The 18675-nt window shown below is 37.1% G+C and overlaps 1 protein-coding gene and 1 pseudogene across 1 annotated transcript; both read left to right on the top strand.

Annotated features, from left to right (window-relative positions):
* Window positions 1-7289: 7289 nt before the first annotated feature.
* On the top strand, window positions 7290-16867 carry LOC104606609 (uncharacterized). Its single transcript, XM_088894706.1, is given in 8 exon segments — window positions 7290-7587; window positions 8737-9067; window positions 14472-14556; window positions 15777-15803; window positions 15806-15862; window positions 15953-16129; window positions 16132-16176; window positions 16647-16867. Coding segments are annotated over 8 exon segments (960 nt in total). The 5' UTR covers window positions 7290-7426; the 3' UTR covers window positions 16724-16867.
* On the top strand, window positions 13964-14169 carry LOC148803990 (small nucleolar RNA U3; annotated as a pseudogene).
* Window positions 16868-18675: the final 1808 nt, after the last annotated feature.

The raw sequence follows: 18675 nt of genomic DNA, 5'->3' as shown, positions 1-18675 counted from the left end.
TTTTGTGATACTTGTGTGTGTGGATTGATGTATCAATCTATTTATTCTAATAATAAATGACTATGCTATGAACCCTACTATTAGGGATGAATACAATGGCATCATGGACTAGTCTATTTTGAATTTGGGCCCTTACCATAGGGTACATATGTGGTCCTTTATCACTGGGGTGAAAGTGTTCGTAATCTATTCTTGTAAAATTGCTATGTAACTCTGACTTTGAATATATAGACATCAGTCTACGACATGTGTTCCATCCAATTTGTCCTTATGGTTTTGTAGACTATGGGGAAGTTTGATACTTATTGAATATGTGAATATTTTTCTCCATGATGGATTAAGTTGTTTGAAACATGTGAATAATATGTAGATTTTATGAATTATTTATTGTTATTAGTATTGCTATTATTTTTTTCGCATGCTTGGTCCAATTGGGGAGATGAAATGTTACTTACTGAGGGTCGTACTCATTATTCTTCTTTCTCTTCCTTTTTAGATGCCGGAGATGAATAGTTATTGTATGGGACTGCTTGAGAGAGAGAGAGAGAGAGCATTAATACGGATTTCTTTACATTAGAACTTGTAGTAAAATTTATTAGTTGGATTTTAGATTTATTGTGTTTTTTTGTAGACAGGAGTTTTCACTAAAGCCTTAGACATTTGATGGAACTCAAGTTACTAGAGATTATATGATTTTACTTTTAGTTTGTGATTTGTTTTGATTTAAAGTTTATTGTCAGAATTTTTTGAGTTTGATTGTAAACAAGTAAAGCCTTACATGCTAAAAAGCATGTGGTGTTGTCTCATGCCTAACCTTGGTTAGGGGTGTGACATAGAAAAAATCAGAAATTGAAAAGAAAATGAGCTTTAGAGGACTATTCATGAGGACACTCAAAGGCCTACTCTTCCTCGTTTTAACAAGATTGTTAAAGCCTTGAAAACCACTAGTCATTTACCAATTTGTTCTTTTCGACAATCTTGTTCTTCAATAATCCTGATTTCTTTTTTCTCTTTTGGTTTTCAATTTTCAAAATTGGGCAAAGCTTTAAAATAACAAAAAAAAAAAACAACTAACCTCTTTATTTACTCGTTCACACATATTGATGCCACTCTTAAGCTAGTAAGTTGGAAGAGTTGACGACTTTGGACAACCTGCAAGCATAGGGACAATTAAAAGACCCTAGTGGATCCTCACTGAGTGGTTCTCTGATGTTCAAGTCAATAATCACTAAGGATGATCAATTAGGTTGAGTTGAGTTGGTGAAATTAACTATAAATTTATAAGAGTAAGAGAGCTAGAGAATTTGAGAGGAGTACACATCAGCGCCCCCACAATACATTCCAATCATGTATTGGGAAATTCTCTCAATAATGTCTCATCATATTCCATACTTGTCACGGGGAGATGTTCCTTCCCAGCACACGATTAGGATGTGCTATGTGGCGCTGGTGTGAAATTGTTTGAGGTCTAGAGTATTACATCGGGATGCCCTTATGTAAGTGTTAACAATTCGTTGCGCCTCTTCATGGGACATGTGTCATCACCTTGTGAGAACACAGGCCTATCTGTGGTGTCTCATCGGTTGCCAATTACACAGTTAAATCAAGGGATTGATACATCTTGGATCTTCGATTTATCCAAGTGTCCTCTCCTTGATTTGTGCAGAATATGCTGCAAAATAGAATGTGCAAGAGATCCAGACTTTTCAGGGGGGGGGGGGTATATTAGTGTATAGAAAGAGAGGATTGTGCATACATATATCATGTATCTTATGTTTGTTTATATATGTTATATATTTTTGATATATTGCAATGGATGGGCTCGGGTTGCTAATGACATAGTAGTTGAGAATGTCACTTGGAGTCAGGTGTATTCTATGGTAAGGTTAGTGGACCTCATGTGTATTCTATTGTATCTCCACCCCTTAACCCCCATTAATTTATAATACCCAGAAAGAAAAAAAATTATGGGTTCCGGGTTAAGTCAGCTTTTTGTTTAGTTAGGATGGGATCATCTATCTTTTCATCCCTGTCCTTATCACGAATATGCATAACAAGCATGTAAAGTTGAAGCCCTTGTCTTCCTTTTCAACACGAATCTGCGTCCTGTCCTCTCTCTTTCTCTCTCACCCATTGTTGCTGCTGATTCGTGGTTTCTTTATTCTCTGTCTTCCCAAAGACTCCAGATTTCTTGCTCATGAGAATTCTGCCCATGTTAATCACAGGTATACATGGAGAACATCTCATACTCTGCATAGTATTATATAGGAGGAGATGTTCCCAATTCATGGGAGATAGTGTATTGTGGGTAGGCGTGGGCAGGAGATCTGGACCCCCTTCCTAAACCCTTCGAAATTCCCTCCCTTCTCTCTAACGTTGCTATCATTCACTAATCTAACTCCTAACTAGCTTCTTCTTTTGGTTTTGAGGAACAATAAGTTGCAAAATAACCTTTGGAATCTCTTTTAATGGCTAAAATAGAGTGACAATAAATTGTAAAAGTGTAAAATAGAGTGCGCAATATTCTCCTCCAGTGATTTGGTTTAGAAATTTTAGAGGTTGAGATTGAAGCATATTAAAATGTATAGAGTGCTTGATAATTTCCTTTAGACTACCACTCAAGTAACAAGGTCTAGATGTGGCTTTCTTCTTCATTGGCATAAATAGAAATAAAGTAGCTCATATGACTGCAATGAAATCTTATGAGGAGACAATCCTTCTCAACATCTGTCGGAATGATTATCTAATGCCATCCTGACTATAGATATATAGGTTAATGGTTTTCTTTCTTGGTTTTACTTCTCTTTTAGATTATGAGAAAAACAAAAGAAAGCTTGGAAAGACATTGAGAAGGACAAAGATGAAAGGATGGACAATCCCATCCTTGTTCAATTGGGTTGGGATGGGGTATCTAAGGTTGAACCCAAGCCTTACTAAAGTTTTAGTAGAACCAAATCTTCAAGTCAATGGGGAGTTTAGTCTAAAAATCCACCCCCATTTCATCCAAAAAGCTTGAGTTAAATGTAGAGGTGATAATTCTTAGCTTGCCCCAATCCAACCTTGGCTTGGCCTCGTATAGGCTCATGCTTAAACTTGTATTTTAGGTTCACCGTCCAAGTCAAGTTGGGCCCGAAACCAAGCTTTATATAACTATCAAGGTTCAAAATTTTGATATGTATTGTATTAGTGGCTTCCTGATACACCCCTACAAGGAGTGTTTCAGGGTCTGGCCTGATTCAGGGAGCCTGGATCTCCTACACTCGCGTTGGTGAGTGCGGGAGTGCTCTTCCACTCAAGTTTTCACACGTCTCACTTCACATGCCACCCTGGCTCACATGTGCGGGACTTATTACATGGTCATAAGTTTTTTCTGTTATTTATATTATTTTTTAACTAATAAATTAAAAGAAAAAATGGAAAAGGAATGTCATATTTACAGGCCAAAGATGATTGTTTGATGGGGGTTATTTAGATTCTAGAACGTGAAGTCACATTCCAAAGACAAGGAAAAAAACATTGATTGGTTTTTAGTAATATAGATTTTGATTCACTAGGCTTTGAATTTTAGGGTTTTTTCCAGGCGTCTTTATCTTCTTCTTCTTTTGACTTTAGCCCTCAGAACCCTACAAATCAAATGTTCTTGACAATGTGAAGCCATGGATCAGCAACGTCACAAGGCTATCCAAGTCGTCTTGGTACACCTCCGTGCACACATTGAAGGTCGTATTTTCGTCGGGACTTTTAGTCTTCATGAGATTAAAGGACCCCCAAACTTTGCCTGATTGATTTTAAGGATGGAGGCATGGGTGGTTGAAGGTCAAAAAAGAGTGGGAAATTTCGGATTTGTAGAATGGAAGCACTTTGATACACTCGCACGCTTGACCAAAAGTTGAAGAAGAGTATAGAAAGAAATTTCAGATTTAGAAAACAGAGGCTCACTTTGCAAAATTCCAACCCTTGATAGAAGATTGAAAAACAAATGGATTTTGTTGCAAATGTCTTCTAACCCTGGCTGAGGTATGAAGAAGAAATGGAGGTCTACAGTCGTCTATTAATGGTGTCTGCACAGCCAAGGTTGGGTTTGCAAAATTTTTTCCCTCTCTTATTCTCTTTTGAACTTTCCTTCTTTCACTTATTTTACTCTATAGAAAAGAATAATGGAGGAATCAGGAAAGTAAGACCCGCACATGTGAGTTGAGATGCATGGGACGTAAGACGTGTCTAAATATGATTTGTAGTGCAGCCCCGCACACACCAATGTGAGTGTAGGAGATTCAGGGGTAGACAGGCCTTTAAAGCAACTCCTCTGAACTAGTTTCAAAGAAAAACTAAAAAAAAGGGCAAACAAAATATCGATATTTTGAACCTTGAAAGCTACTACCATAGGTGATAAGGTTGATCTGACCCATCAATTGCTTAAATTACAGCCCTGCCTTCGACCATAAAGAATCTCGAAAAGTAGGGATGTCAATGGGTTGAGTTTGATATGGACTTGCCTTTTCTCAACCCGAACCATCCCTTTACCTAAACCCAATTCGACTTGGCTAGGTTAATGACATTGAGCTTGCCCCACTGCACCCCATATATTGTACACTCAAAACAAGCCTATCCATTCTACATAAAACTTTATGTAACTGTCCACGTTATCAAGCATGGGAATGTTTAAACTCACCCACAACCAACTCAATTTCCTTCTATTAGGTAGTTGAATATATTGTGTACAAGTAATGAGAAAATGGGCCAAACGAAATTCATATTACTGTTTTTCCTTACCTACAACATTAAGGCCTCTTTTGTTTGGGGGATAAGTGGGTGGATCTCATAGAATTGCAATAATCTCATGTTTGACCGCCTTTACAATGGAACCTAATGTTTTGTCTGAATGAGCGCTGTATACCATGGTTTTCAAAACCAGATTGGACTGGACGGTCTGACCGGAAAATTGGGAACCAGTCAAGTGAACGGTTCTGTTTTACCTCATAACTGTTATATCCCCAAAACTCGTTGATTTGATCAGCAAACCGCTGACTCGAGTGGTTGAACCGTTCAACGATTTGATCACTTTTTTATTTATTTTTGTCAGAACAGGCCATCCGTTCCATTTAAACAGTCAAACTGTTCGACCCAAGAACTGGACCCTTGACCGGTTCATTGTCTAATTCGATTTTAAAAACCGTACTGTATACCCGAGCTATGTTTCCCTAGGAATCACTTGTCCAGAGAAATGTGTTACTTGGGTAACGTAGGATGATGCCTAAAATGAGGTTACCACTTCCAACAACCCAAATTAATAGAACATCTCATACAACCAATTGTTCTAATTGATATTTAATCCGAGTCCACTCTAAAGCATTCTTAAAAAAAAAAAAGAACAGCATATTTTTCCCGAAAAATCAACATATAATGTAAGTAATCGAGATTATCACGTTCTACATTAAAAAAGCACAGGAATGAGAAATACTCGATATTTTCTCAGTTTATATGCAAGCTTTAACGCATGTTTTGGTTTAAAAAAAAATTAAAGAAAACTTCAAAAATAGCTAGGGGTGCAACTTGAATGGGCCCAATTCAAGCCTGAACCGACCCGGCCCACAATTTAATACAAACTGGATTCGAATTTTAGGAATTTAGGATGGGTTTGGGCCAAAAAATTGGGCTTTTTGTTTTCGGGCTAAGATCGGGCCTAGCTGTTAGATAACCCAAACCTGGCCCAAGCCTGGCTTTGCCTTATTCTAACCAGAGCCTGCCTTGCCTATGTATATACATATATGCATATTTTTTTGATAGACCATATATATATATATATATATATGCTTACATGATGCATATATACATTTATATTAAATTTTAATGTGAATTGATTGAGTGTAACGGAGCTTAATCGGAATGCATCAAATTTCAAATTGGACAGTGCAGACATGACATCGGGCTCGAATTGGGCTTGGGCCTTAGGCTAAATTCTTAGGGTTGCACTGGTTTAAGCTTAAACCCGTTATATAGCCTGCTCGACTTGTACCCGTAAGAATAGCTGATTAACATGTAATTTGGTGCCCGAACATAGTTGAAGATGGTCATCAACCTCCTATTTTTAAACAATTTAAGGGATAAACTCCTCTCAACTTCTAACTTTGCAATATTAGTAACTTTACTTTGCAACAAATATCTTGGCTGTTAAGTAGTTGGTGACACTTGACAGACATGGACAATTGCATTTTAGGAAGGAAAAACTCCAGTACCCTAAACTGTAGGGGTGTGTTAAGTCAATCTCCGAATTTCAAAACATGTGTATGTAGTACCTGAACTAAGTTTTAGACTGTGTATAATAGGTCTCGGTCATTAATAATTTATCAGTTAATTTTGAAAATATCAAAACTACTCATTAGATGTTGTTGTTCCACCCTTGATTCTAAGATAGAAAGATTGTAGTAACTATTTACAATGGATTTTAATATATACAAGGAATTTTCATCAGCTATATAAAATTTAAAAAAAAAGAATATACAAGAGATTATGGCAATGGCGGTTTCAGCATTCCTGGCACCATCGATGGTTCGGTTCGTTCAAATCTGTTCTTGGCACCGCCGTCAGTTTCCGACACCGTTGTAGCAATGACACTATTCTTCGGGTTTTAAGTGTCACATGTGATCATGTGAACGAACGGTTAATGGCAGCGACTTATTAGACACACTAAATTTGGAATTTTGGATACTGCCTTGACACAACCCTAAAGTTTAGGAAACATAGAATAGATTTCAACGCGGCAAACGCAATGGCAATAGGCCAAGTTGAGCACGGGTCCATCCATTTGAACATGAACCTTACCCGACGACGACACTAACCCGTCAGTGCGAGTTTACCGCTTAACCTGATAACCAGATCCAGTCCCTACTGGGCTACTTACTGCCTACTGGTACTGGGGGAAGTGTAACAGGTTGTCTATGTTGCCAGTAAGTGGGGGCCGTGTCTGCCCTGATCCAATCACCCGCGTTGTTCTGTTTTATAATCGCATTGACCGTAAGCACAATGAAGAGGTTTGCACGTTAGATTGGAATCCACTTTGACAAACAAAATGACACTCGTATCCTGAGCAGGGAGGGTGTGTGACTCACTGACTGTGTGCGTTAGATATGGAGTGTTCAGACTTCACACTTCCGGCGTCGTAGATATATATCATATATGCAAGGGAGTCCAACTCTCGTTCTCTCGGAAGTCGGACCTCCTCGCTTGCCAAATTTAATATTGAATTGAGTTATGATTGGGCTAAACCAACCGACCGGAACCGGAAGTGAAAGGAGAAGGAACATCGGAAGTTTACAATTAACGGTCTCCATCATGTATAATTTATTCATGAAAAGGATTCCTTTGAGAAACACAAACATAGCATATAACCCCACGTGCTTTTAGGGATTTTCGAACAGGGAGAAAAATGGCAGGAATAGCTCTTTTGTTGGATCTGTGGAGAAAAAATATTGCAGTTTCGAGCCACACCCTGCATTCTTCCGGGTTATTCTCTGCAACCTTCGCTGCTTCGACCGCTGCTGCTTCTGTTGCAGCAGCAAGGCCTTTTGCTTCTAGATTCTTGTTCGGGTAATCTTTTTCTTTGTTGAATTATATTTTCTTGATTTTTCTATTCTGTAATCAGGCCAAATGCATCTCTATCTTCTGAATGCGTATCTCTACTTTTCTTGACTTGTTTGAGTAAATAGCTACATTGGATGTTAGGGTTTTGCCAACTTCTTCTTGACGAGCGATCCTTGTGTTTGCTTATTACATCATTATCATATTTGGGTTAAGTGTTCTGGCTATTTGTGGACGAGTTTGCTGCAATCTGCCATGTCTTTCAACAAGTCCAGTGCCGTTGTCTCATTGGAGCTTAGAATCATAGTATTCTTAGTGTTACATTTTGGTTTTGTTGTAAGAGCTAGATACGTCTGCCGGGTGGTCTGTACGGTTGACTGTTAATAAATTTTGGTTGCTGGTTGTTCTTATGACGGTAACCAGGCATTGCATGGTTTACCTACCTAACCTATGCCTGCATAATTAGTGTTACAAGCACCAACATGTTTTGACAAGAAGGAAACATTACACCATTAACATTTCTGTTCTCCCTCTCATCTTTTCGCTGGAGAATAAGCTATCTACTTGCTTCTCCATCTTTATTCTTCATAATTCAGCCTTTGGGTGGACTATGAAGCCCACTACTAGATCCGAAAGTTATATGATCCCCTACCTGTCCTACGTCATCCATGCAAAGCAATGTGAAACAAAAGAAGGTGACTGTTCAATAAATCACTTTACCATAAGAAGCTGATGGTCCTAACTTGAGAAGAAAATCTCTATAACATTTTGAATAGCTCAATAAATGAGATAATTTGTATATCAAAGGGGATTTTGTCATTCCTCAACCAGACACTAAAAGGGGTCTCTGATGATTTATTTTATTATCTTTCAGATTTATCTCAATTATATCTTTCTGGCACTTATTTGACCCAATTAACTCATATAGCATATAATGTTTATGATGAAATATTTTAATCTGTTCTTAGTATTTTTCATCTGTAGAAGAGTAAGGGTATTGGGTTATCAGTTCATGTTGAGCTGCACTCATTGGTACATTTCTTTGGGATCAATTTGCTATTTACACCATCTTTGCAATTCCCCTTGCATATTGCTATCACTCCTTTGCCAAGCACTTGTTTTCTAACCATAAACTTATTATTGTTTTAGTGGTGGCAGGATATCAGTTTCTTTTTGTGATGCTAACACAGAATGGACTGAAGACCATATTTCCAATCTACAAAGTGCTTCTAGGAATATTTTTCAGCATGATTCAATCAAGTACAACACCAAGGAATACCCAATAGAGCAAAAACCTCTATTCTCAGACTTTGGACTGAGGTCCCTTGCAATGACTTCCTTGAGGTCCTTCTTGGTTTTCTATTTGCCTCTTCTGGAACCTCATTCAGAAAATGAGGATGATGATGATTTCTTGCTGGACAATCCAGAAGAGAACCATGTAGACTTGGTTACTCCCTTCAAAAAATCTATCAAGCAAATCCTGCGAAAGGTGAATATCTTACTAACTTCATTTCATGTGCTTTCTTTCGGTGTTCCATGGCTGGTTACTGATTCAAGGACAACTTAGTTCAACTATCTTGATTAAATTCAAGCATGCAATTCGTTGTATTCACAATGTGCACTATTTTTGACAATGATAATTTTGTATCTTATCGAACTTCACTCAGTCTTATGGTATGAAATTTCTAAAAGTCTTTGACCTAGCCTCTGTCAAAGGTTTGGTTGCTGTTTTCTGATGCAGTGGCTTTTGTGATATTCTTTTGTCTATTGCATGAGAGGAATACCATGCATATGACTTGATAAAATATTTTGAGATTTGATGATCCTAAAATCTATTCATTAACTAATTTAAGTTCAACTTCATTTGTAGTTAAATGATGCTGACAGATCGACTATTGCCACAAAAACGTTTTTTTCTTAAAACGAAGGTAAAGTATGATAATAATATAAAAGTGTCAGAATGAAAGGACCTGAACCTTTGGACTGGATCATAGTTTTCTTTAATTAAAGGTAAATTGCTGAAACCTCCCCTGACGTTTCTGACCATTGCTGAAACCTCCCCTGAAGTTTAGTAATTGCAATCACCTCCCCTGAACTTTCTGATAGAGTTGCAAGTAGACCCCCTCTGGTAGAATCTTCTAAAAAGAGGCATGGAAATGTCAAAAATACCCATGTAGGTACTATTGAGGCTGGTTTCTACAGAAAAGAAAAACAATACAAACTTTATGAACAACAAAAACAAAGAGAATTTAAGTTGTAACTTTACCTTTGAGTGATTGATATGAAAGGGCAAATTTTGAAAATAAATCAACTTCAGAAAAGAGATTAGAAGGGTTTGAGGTAGTGATTCATATGAAGAGAAAATTAGGAAAATAAACATTTTTGTTAAAAGTAACTGCATGGGTATTTTGGACATTTCCATGCCTCTTTTTAGAAGATTCTACCAAAGGGGATTTACTTGCAACTATGATTGCAATTACAAAACTTCAGGGGAGGTTTCAGCAATTTACCCTTAATTAATTGATAAAAAAAAATACCCTTAATTAAAAGATGTGGTAACAAATTGATCAAAAAAAAAAAAAAAGATGTGGTAACATCTTTTGACAGCATAATTAGCAGGGTAAGGATAAAACTTCAAGCTCAGATGGTATTTCCGATACCTTCCCATGCCATTAGATTTGGTCCATTCACATTCCCTCTCAAGTTTGTCTCTGCCTATGGACAGTATTCTTGGGTCAAACATTTCTTTCATTGCTCTCGTCGCAGAAGAACCTGGTGCATCCCAATCAATAAACTTCAGGCCAACAAGTCTCATAGGAAGTTCATACAAAGTCATTGTTTAAGTGCTGTACTTGAGGTCTAGAGGTGTCATGAGAAAATTTAAGGATGGATGTCTTCAGGATTCTAAATACTAAGGGGTTGGTGTGCAAGATGGATGTAGAGAAAGCTTGTGACCTTTTTGATCGGTCTTCTTGGAGGGGGCATAAGAGAAGGTTTGAACCTAATTGATAAAGGACCTTGAGAGTTGAGACATCTAGTTTGGTGTCCTTATCTCAAGATTGCTTTCTGGGCAAGAGAGGTTTGAAGCAAGAAAATCCTTTATCTGGATTTCTATTCATGTTGGTGGTTGGCATCTTTAGTAGGCTTTTCAATAGTGATACTAAGGCTGGGCTGGAACAGCGAGTGAGTGAGGAGGGAAGGGGTGTGAGTCTCTTATTTACAATTTATTGATGATTTGTGAGAATGGAAGGGATGATGGTGTGAAGAACTTATAGTCTCTCTTAGGTTGCTTTTAGAGGCTGTTGGGTCTGAGGATTAATCTGAATTAAGAATAGCTTAATAGGATTAAACATGAAACCTAGTACTCTTATGCACTATGCTACACTACTTGGATGCTCTGTTTCCTCTTGTCCATTTTGTTATTTGAGTTTTTCTTTGAGAGGTAACACCAACTCTAGTGCATTTTTGGGGCTTGGTTTTGGATAGATTCACTAACAAACTCTCAGTTTGAAAAAGAGTCGAGTCCCTTTGTAAGTTAGGATGACCTTGATTAGCTACCTTTTCTTATCTATTTATGTACCTGTTCTCAATGTTTAAGGCCCCCGTTATGATCATTAAAAGGCTAGAAGAAATCATGTGGCATTTCTTTTGGGAACTTGGAGATACCAAGAGAGGCCATCTAATTAACTGGAAAGTGATGTGTAAGTGGAAAGAGGAAGGGGGTTAGGTTTGGTATATTGAAGTTTAGAAATATTTTCTTGTTAGGAAAGTGGCTCTGGAGGTTTCTGGTAGACTTAGATAAGTTATGGCATTCTGTAATTTGAAGCATCCATGGTGTATGTGCTAATGGCTGGGAGCCTAGATTCGTTCATAGAACTACTCTATGCACTCCTTGAACATCTATTCTTGCAATTTACCCTCTTTTACTTCGGTTTATCACATTGGTCTCAGAAGCGGTTGATGAGTCTTTTTGGTAAGACCTTTCATGGGGATGACACTCCTTGAACACTTTGTCCTCTTTGAAGATCCAGTTGATTGCATCATTTCTTTCTTGGTTATTGGTGGATTTCTCTTGGAACCTTGGGGTCTTGTAAGAATTTTAAGGGATTGGAAAGTGGACAAGTTGTCTTCTCCCTTAAGCCATTTGTAAATTTGGTCTCATTCTTTATCTATTTAACTGTCAACAGTTTATACTATGGCATATTCACCATCTTGCCCATTCTTAATCTGTTGAACAGTTGAAGGTTTTAGCAAGTGAGCTACTGAGCTAGTGTATGTAACTTGTCCCCCTTTGTCACTTAATGGTGTATTTAGAAGGAATTAACTGCTAAACATCTTGGCATCTCCTCTCTCACCATTGAAAGAGACTCACCAAACACTATAAACTGGATAAAAAATCAGGAAAGTGGGCCATGGAGGTTGGCTCACTACTTTCTGAAGCTGGGGACTTGATGGCTATTTTGCATGCAACAATCAGGGTGGATCCCCAGGTAATTGGACTGAATAGCTGATGTGCTAGTCAAATCAGGGACCCAAAGGGGGATTTTCTTTTTATAGTGACAATATGCTTCCTTTATAGTTTGCTGGGGGAGGAGGTTGTGTCTTCTACACCCCCTCTGTACACTGTTTTGTCTATTTTGTTTATGCAATACTTACGGCTACCTTTTTCTCAAAAAAAGGGAAAACATTTCATCTGTATCCATCTTGTCAGATTTCTATGTGCATGAGCCACAGTTCCATGCTTGTAAAAGTATCTATTAGAAGCTTGATGAATTGTCAAAAAAGAAAAAGAAAGAAAAAGAAAAGAAAAGAAAAGCTGAATGAAGAAAAATTCTCTGGGTTGTATTTAGCAAATGTTTTGTTTCATCTCTTTTGGAGAAACTGTTTGAAAATTTTTTGGGAAGGGAGAACTTTGAAACCATGGAGAAAGATGAATTTCTTGTTAAAATGGAAGATATCCATGTGGATTCACCAAAATACCTCTCTGTAGTTTATTGCTCTAGCCTCTATTGCTCCTTTTTTTGTTTTCTTTTCGAAGAAATTGTTTGGATCATTGTTTCTCTTTTTCCTCGATCAAATTTCTTCATATTTTGGCACTTCAAAGTATATTGTGCTACTCTCAGCTCCTCTCTTTTGATGCTTTTCCCTCCTGTTTTTTGGGCTTCAACTACTGTTCCCCTCACCCCCCCTCAAGAAAAAAAGAAAAACCACCACCATATGATATCTACTTTTGATTAAGCTGACCAAATAGATAAAGCTTGCTCCATTATTTTTTATTGTGCATGTAAGTTGAACACATCAAACTAAGTTGAGCCAGATTCTGTATCTGGAATTTTGATTGGATTGATTTAAAATAGATTAAGATCCAATTTTTGTTTAATGACTTTTATTCTTTAATAGTTTAATTATATCATCACTTGTCATTGGTGGTTGACCTAGTGGGGCAGAGCATTGCCCCTGGACTACTCCCTACTGTGGACATTTGAAAGGCGGACCTCTCTTAGCATCGATGAAGCCATGAGGCTATAGGTTGAAATCAAAATCCATATTGGACTTGAGTTTTTATTGGCTTGATTTTGGAGGGATGTAGGAACGACTGTTACAAAAAGTGATATACTTTTTTCTACTGATTAACACAAAATGAAGGGCAGACAAACAACAACAAAAATTTTCGTTCTTCAGTTTAGCCCCAAGCTCAGTTGGCACCTTAGCATTATATCCAGTTGCTTTATCTTCTTTTTATCTTCCAGGAGGCAGAGGAACCTTTACATGGTTTATCATCATCATCATCTTCTTCATCTATGCCTTGTCCCAACTATATGGGGTTGGCTACATGAATCCTATTTCATCATTCCAGTTCATTGTCAAATTATGGGCACTAAAAAAGTAAAAATCATGTCTTACCACTTCCAGTCTAACCCTAGCTCTTCTAGCTCCTTCAACTTGTAACAGATCACTTCTTCTAATGTGTACTGTAGATGGTCTTCTATGCATGTGACCAAACCACCTCAGTCTATTTTCTCTCATTTTATCACTTATTGGAGCTACTCCTAGGTTCCTTTGTTTGACTTCATTTCTGAGTCTATTACGGTGCCATACACATTTCTGCCACAGTTTCTGGATAGAACCTTTTCATGGTTCTGGCAAAAGGCTTATAGTCTTGTATCTAGTTCACCTGTCTGATAGTTGGACCAGCTTTAGGTAATGGCCTCTTTCATAAATTTCTGATCACAAGAATAAAATCATCTCTTCTGCCATCTACAACAAGAAACAATCTCTTGGCCTTTTTGCCCAAGCATATGTTCTGCAAGCTCTGTCTCTTATTAATATAGCTCTATTGCTGCGGAAGAAGTAAAGAATATTTATCACTCTAATATTGCTCTTTATGATCTGTTCTATAGGCCTATGCCTTTGTATCCTTGAGTTTGAAGGAGACAGGAACCCAAGTCTGGTGGATGTATTAAGGGCTGTATGATCAGACTGTGATTAACAGCTGGCCCCCCATTATCTGGGTCTCCACAGAAGTAGAGGATTGTTCTCAGTCATCCTTAATCTGATGGCTGAGATGGTCACAAGGTTGTCTGACAGACTCAAACCTTTTACCTTTCAAGAAAAAGGCTCTTTTAATAGGGCTCTCTTTTCACCAATTAATTGCTTATGCTGTTGCTTGCTAGCCACTTCTATGCTATTTAAATTTGTTCATAATCAAGCATCCCATTTGTGGTCCTCTTGGACTTTGAAACACAATGATTGTTTTGTATTCTTATAAGATCGTCTGGAGGTTTAGTAATTTGTAGTCTCAGGTACTAGTTGCTTGTCCTTATGCCTTGGATTAAATATTGTTCTGTTGCTAATTGACCTTTACTTGTTGATCAATCAATTATCTAATGCAGACTACAGTTATAACTACAAGACGTGTACTTGAAAGACTTGCTGTTTGTTATGTTTCACAACGAATGGCATGGAAACTTCTTAAGGGTATTTGCTCTCCCCAATAAAAAATACAATGCATGATTTATGGTATATGTTTCAATTGTTACTTGTACTAAGATGAAGTAAAATTGTAAAAGATGTTTATCTATTTACATTCCTAGGTTTGCTATTAGATAGAGATGCAACCTTGAAAATGTAGAAATTACACTTTGTGTTGTTCTGGTACAAGTCTGAAATGTATGGTATTGGACTTTGATGCTTATTTTCTGTACTGGAGGATGACATCATGCTAATGGAGGCTATTTGCCTGATAATATGATGGCCATTACAGGATGAAATATCTTTCTCAAAAAATTACTTTTCAGCGTCATTTTATTTGCTTTGTCAAAGCAAGATACTTTTTTTGGTACATTGCTTATAGAGAACCCTATTCCTTGGTTTAGTAACTACTCTTTTATTCTTTTGGATGTAACAATGTTCAGATTTAGGGGAAAGGTCTGCATAGCATACAACACGATTATTAACACATTTATTTGCTGGGTAGAACATAGGAGATCTATTGTTATAGGGTCCTAAATGTTAAAGTGCTTGGCTTGACATGTTCCAATGGTCTTAAAACTTCACTATGATTCAAACTTGAGGTGTGGTGGTAGGCTTTTGGCATGTTGGTCAAGCACATAAGAAATGGTACCAGAGCCTACCAAGTTCGAACCATATTGAGGGCTACCTGGGAGAAGGGCTCCCTAGAGCAGAGTGAAAGCTTTCGCAGAAAGGGCTACCTGCTGCTAGAGTGAGAGCTGCCCAGAGTGAAGCTGCTGAGATGCCGGCTGCAGAAACATGGTGGTATGTTACAGCATGTTGAAGTGCTTGGCTTGATGCATTCCAAGTTTCCAACAGTCTTAAGGCTTTTGGCATATTGGTCAAGGATGTAAGGTCTATGTAAAACTCTGATTGGTTTCGAACAGTCCAATGTGTAAATTTTATTCCAAAAGTATGCAATGAGAAAATAAAATAAAATAAAAGGGGGAAAATAAGATAAGGTGCATACCTGATGGTTTGCAGAACATATTTATAATGCAATCATACGGGTATTTCTCCCTCACTTGAATGGTCAAGGCTGTTGAATTCTTTGAGGTTATCTATCCATCTTTTTACCTATGCTCATTTATTCATGTAACTCATGGATTTAATTAATATCTTTGGACATTTCATTTCCCTTCTCTGCCCTTTGATAGATAACTTATGAATTGAGTTAATGTGTGTAGATGTGCCCAAATCAGCAAAGCGCAAGGCAGAAGGGGAATGCCCACTTTTGTTTACTTTTACAGAGTCAGTAGGACAACCTTCAGAGGTCAAATGTTTTTCCTGTTAGTCTGTTATTCCTATGGTGGATTGCTTGGTTGTGTGACTTAAATGCCTTTTACTCCTTTCTGTTTAATAGGACCCTTGTTAGGAGTTATGGCATCATGGGTTGTCCAAATTGGAATTGAGATATACGGATGCTTTGCTCATATAATCAATAGTGAGCGGGACAATAAAGTTAATAAAGAAGAAATCTGGCTTCATGGTAAAAAGATTTCTGCTGCAACTATAAGGTGCGGTGCATCCTTAGTTTTTGGTAAGCACATAACTTAATTTTCCATCCTTCAGCTGGGCAATGGATTGGTAAGCACATAACTTAATTTTCATTGTATTTGTATAAGATCTTCATTACCTAGATTACCCATGTTGGTTTATTTTTGGCTGCTGACTCGTTAGTCTTTGAATTGGGGTCGTATTTTTCCCCAGTTAATTTTTTGAGTAAAGACCCCTGAAAATAGCAGCATTCTAACCCTGTTTGCTCAAGGCACCATCTTATACATATTTGGTGATTTAAGTCATAGAATCTGGTAAAAAAGGCAAAGGTTAGGACCGTATCCAGCTAACCCATCCTGAAACCAACATTGGATGATCTATTCAAAATCCCATATTGTGATATTCATAATTGTTAAAATTATTGTGACGGTGACAATGACTGCTAATGATTTAGCAAACTACAGCAGCACTATTTTTGTCTGATGCTATTCATCAAAAAAAAAATGTCTGATGCTCTCAAGTTTCCAAGCTAATATATTATAGCATTTACTTTCCTGCAGGTTGTGCTGTTGGGGACTTGGTGGGACCCATATTGGTAACATTTTACTTCGAGAAGGGGCTTCATCTAGACCTCTAGAGTTGCTGGATTTGGTGTCTTGTACATTCTTTGTACCCAACTTAGAAATAAGATTGGTGCACTTTGCATACTTATCCACTTACTGTGAAGGTGCTCAAATTATGGCAGGCATTAGAAGATAGATGTGTCCCACCACCATTGTCTTTCCCTTCGAAATTTCAGTCTAGGGCTATCTTAACTATTGTGAAGAATCAGCTAGGTGTAACTGTCAATGCAGGAAGAATTTTGTCCTGTCCGATCTGTCTTCCGGTATTAATGGGCCTTTCTCTTTTTGTTCCCTTGGAATCTTTCAGATTATTCCGTTGCCATTTGATATCTTTGTGAATGCTTAACGGGGTACATCCGTACATGTTACTTTGTAATAACACTTAAAATAAGTATTTGTTCTACTCCAATACATACTTATTTTAAGTGTTGCGACCACATAATAAGTGGAAAACAAGTATTTTATTCATGTTTAGCAAATTAGCCCAGAATAAGTGCTTATTTTGAAAATAAGCAATTAAAAAATGTCAGAATTGGGTGTTTTTTTAAGTGCTTATTCAATAATTACTTTTTTTTGGGACAAGATTGTTTCCAATGTTTTATTTATTTATTTAGGGATTGCCCCCATCTTCAAAAAGCTGAAAGGACCTTATCATTTTCTTTCCATCGAATGTTATTTGTAGTGGCAGCAACCATTGTGGAATTTGACATCAAGTTTATGAAACCCACTGTTTAACTCTTTTTTTGGCTCCATTTTTCATTATTTCTCCAATCCCTTTCTTTCTTCCCTTGATTTTTAGGATTCTAATGCTCTGTTTTGCTTTGGTTTTCATATCCAGCACACAATGGGCCCTAAATGGTGATGTTTATTATTTTGGTTTTTTAATCAAAGTGTCGATATAGCGTTCATAAATATTTAATATATGTCTATATTAAGCTAGGGCTATAATTATCATTTCTGCAAATATAAATACTTATAGGATAAATAGTTAACTAAACATTGCAACAAATAAGTATAAATGATTTGAAAAAATACCTTCCAAGCGTTAATAAGTACTTATTAAATAAAGCATTTATTCCACCAACCATTTATTTTCCAAACATACCTTTATAATAAAATGTTTGATAGCCTAAATTTGAATTCTTACGTAAATATAATTCTGTTTGCAGCCTATTTAGCATTCAGCATAAAGCTGTCCTGGTCCAATCAGGATGTCCATGTCTTCTATTGGATTACTAAAGAACCTTCCATAGACGATTAGATGATAGCTTAGAATGAGAATTTGACACTAAATCTCTCAGTTGCATAGATCATAATTCAGCCAGCAAGATCAATGTGCATCCAATATAACAATTATAACATTAAATGTATAAAACCTTTTCTTCTTGGTAGCCATTGAATATATCTAAAATCCACCATTCTATTCTACTATTTAAAATTTCACAGTAGACGCAAGGGATCTTGGGCTCTTGGCCTCTCGAAAATAGAATACCGCTGAACCCACTAGGCCAATAACGCTCTAAACCAATTTGTATGTCTTTCTTTTTTTCGATTTCTTATCGTGTCTATTAGATATTACGGCAAAGTAGATACAAGAATTCTTAGCTACTAAAACCGTTCATGTCATCTTTTAATCGAGTCCGACTTAAACATAAGCATGATATCTAAAATACTGAACCAATCAACCGGTATCATGAAAGATTAAAATTGGTAACAATCAGCTAGTATTTATCAAAATTTACGGGAAAGTGCAGTTTTAAATGGTCAAAGTTCTTCCGGTATGATAACCCTTTTGTCTTCATACAAATTGCCATTTTAATTTTCTTTCAACTAAAAAAAAAATTCTTTCAAATTATGAGTACTTTATTTATCGCCCATGCCCTGAAGCCCATCCCTAAAAAAATAAAAAGACTAAACCAGATGAGCAGTCGAAGGATCCATAGTCAGGCTCCACCGAATTTATCAT

The sequence above is a fragment of the Nelumbo nucifera genome, chromosome 1, assembly GCF_055504915.1.
Source record: "Nelumbo nucifera cultivar China Antique chromosome 1, China Antique-T2T, whole genome shotgun sequence".
Lineage (NCBI taxonomy): Eukaryota > Viridiplantae > Streptophyta > Magnoliopsida > Proteales > Nelumbonaceae > Nelumbo > Nelumbo nucifera.
Note: the sequence above shows the minus strand (reverse complement) of the source record. Positions and strands in the feature narration are given on the sequence as shown.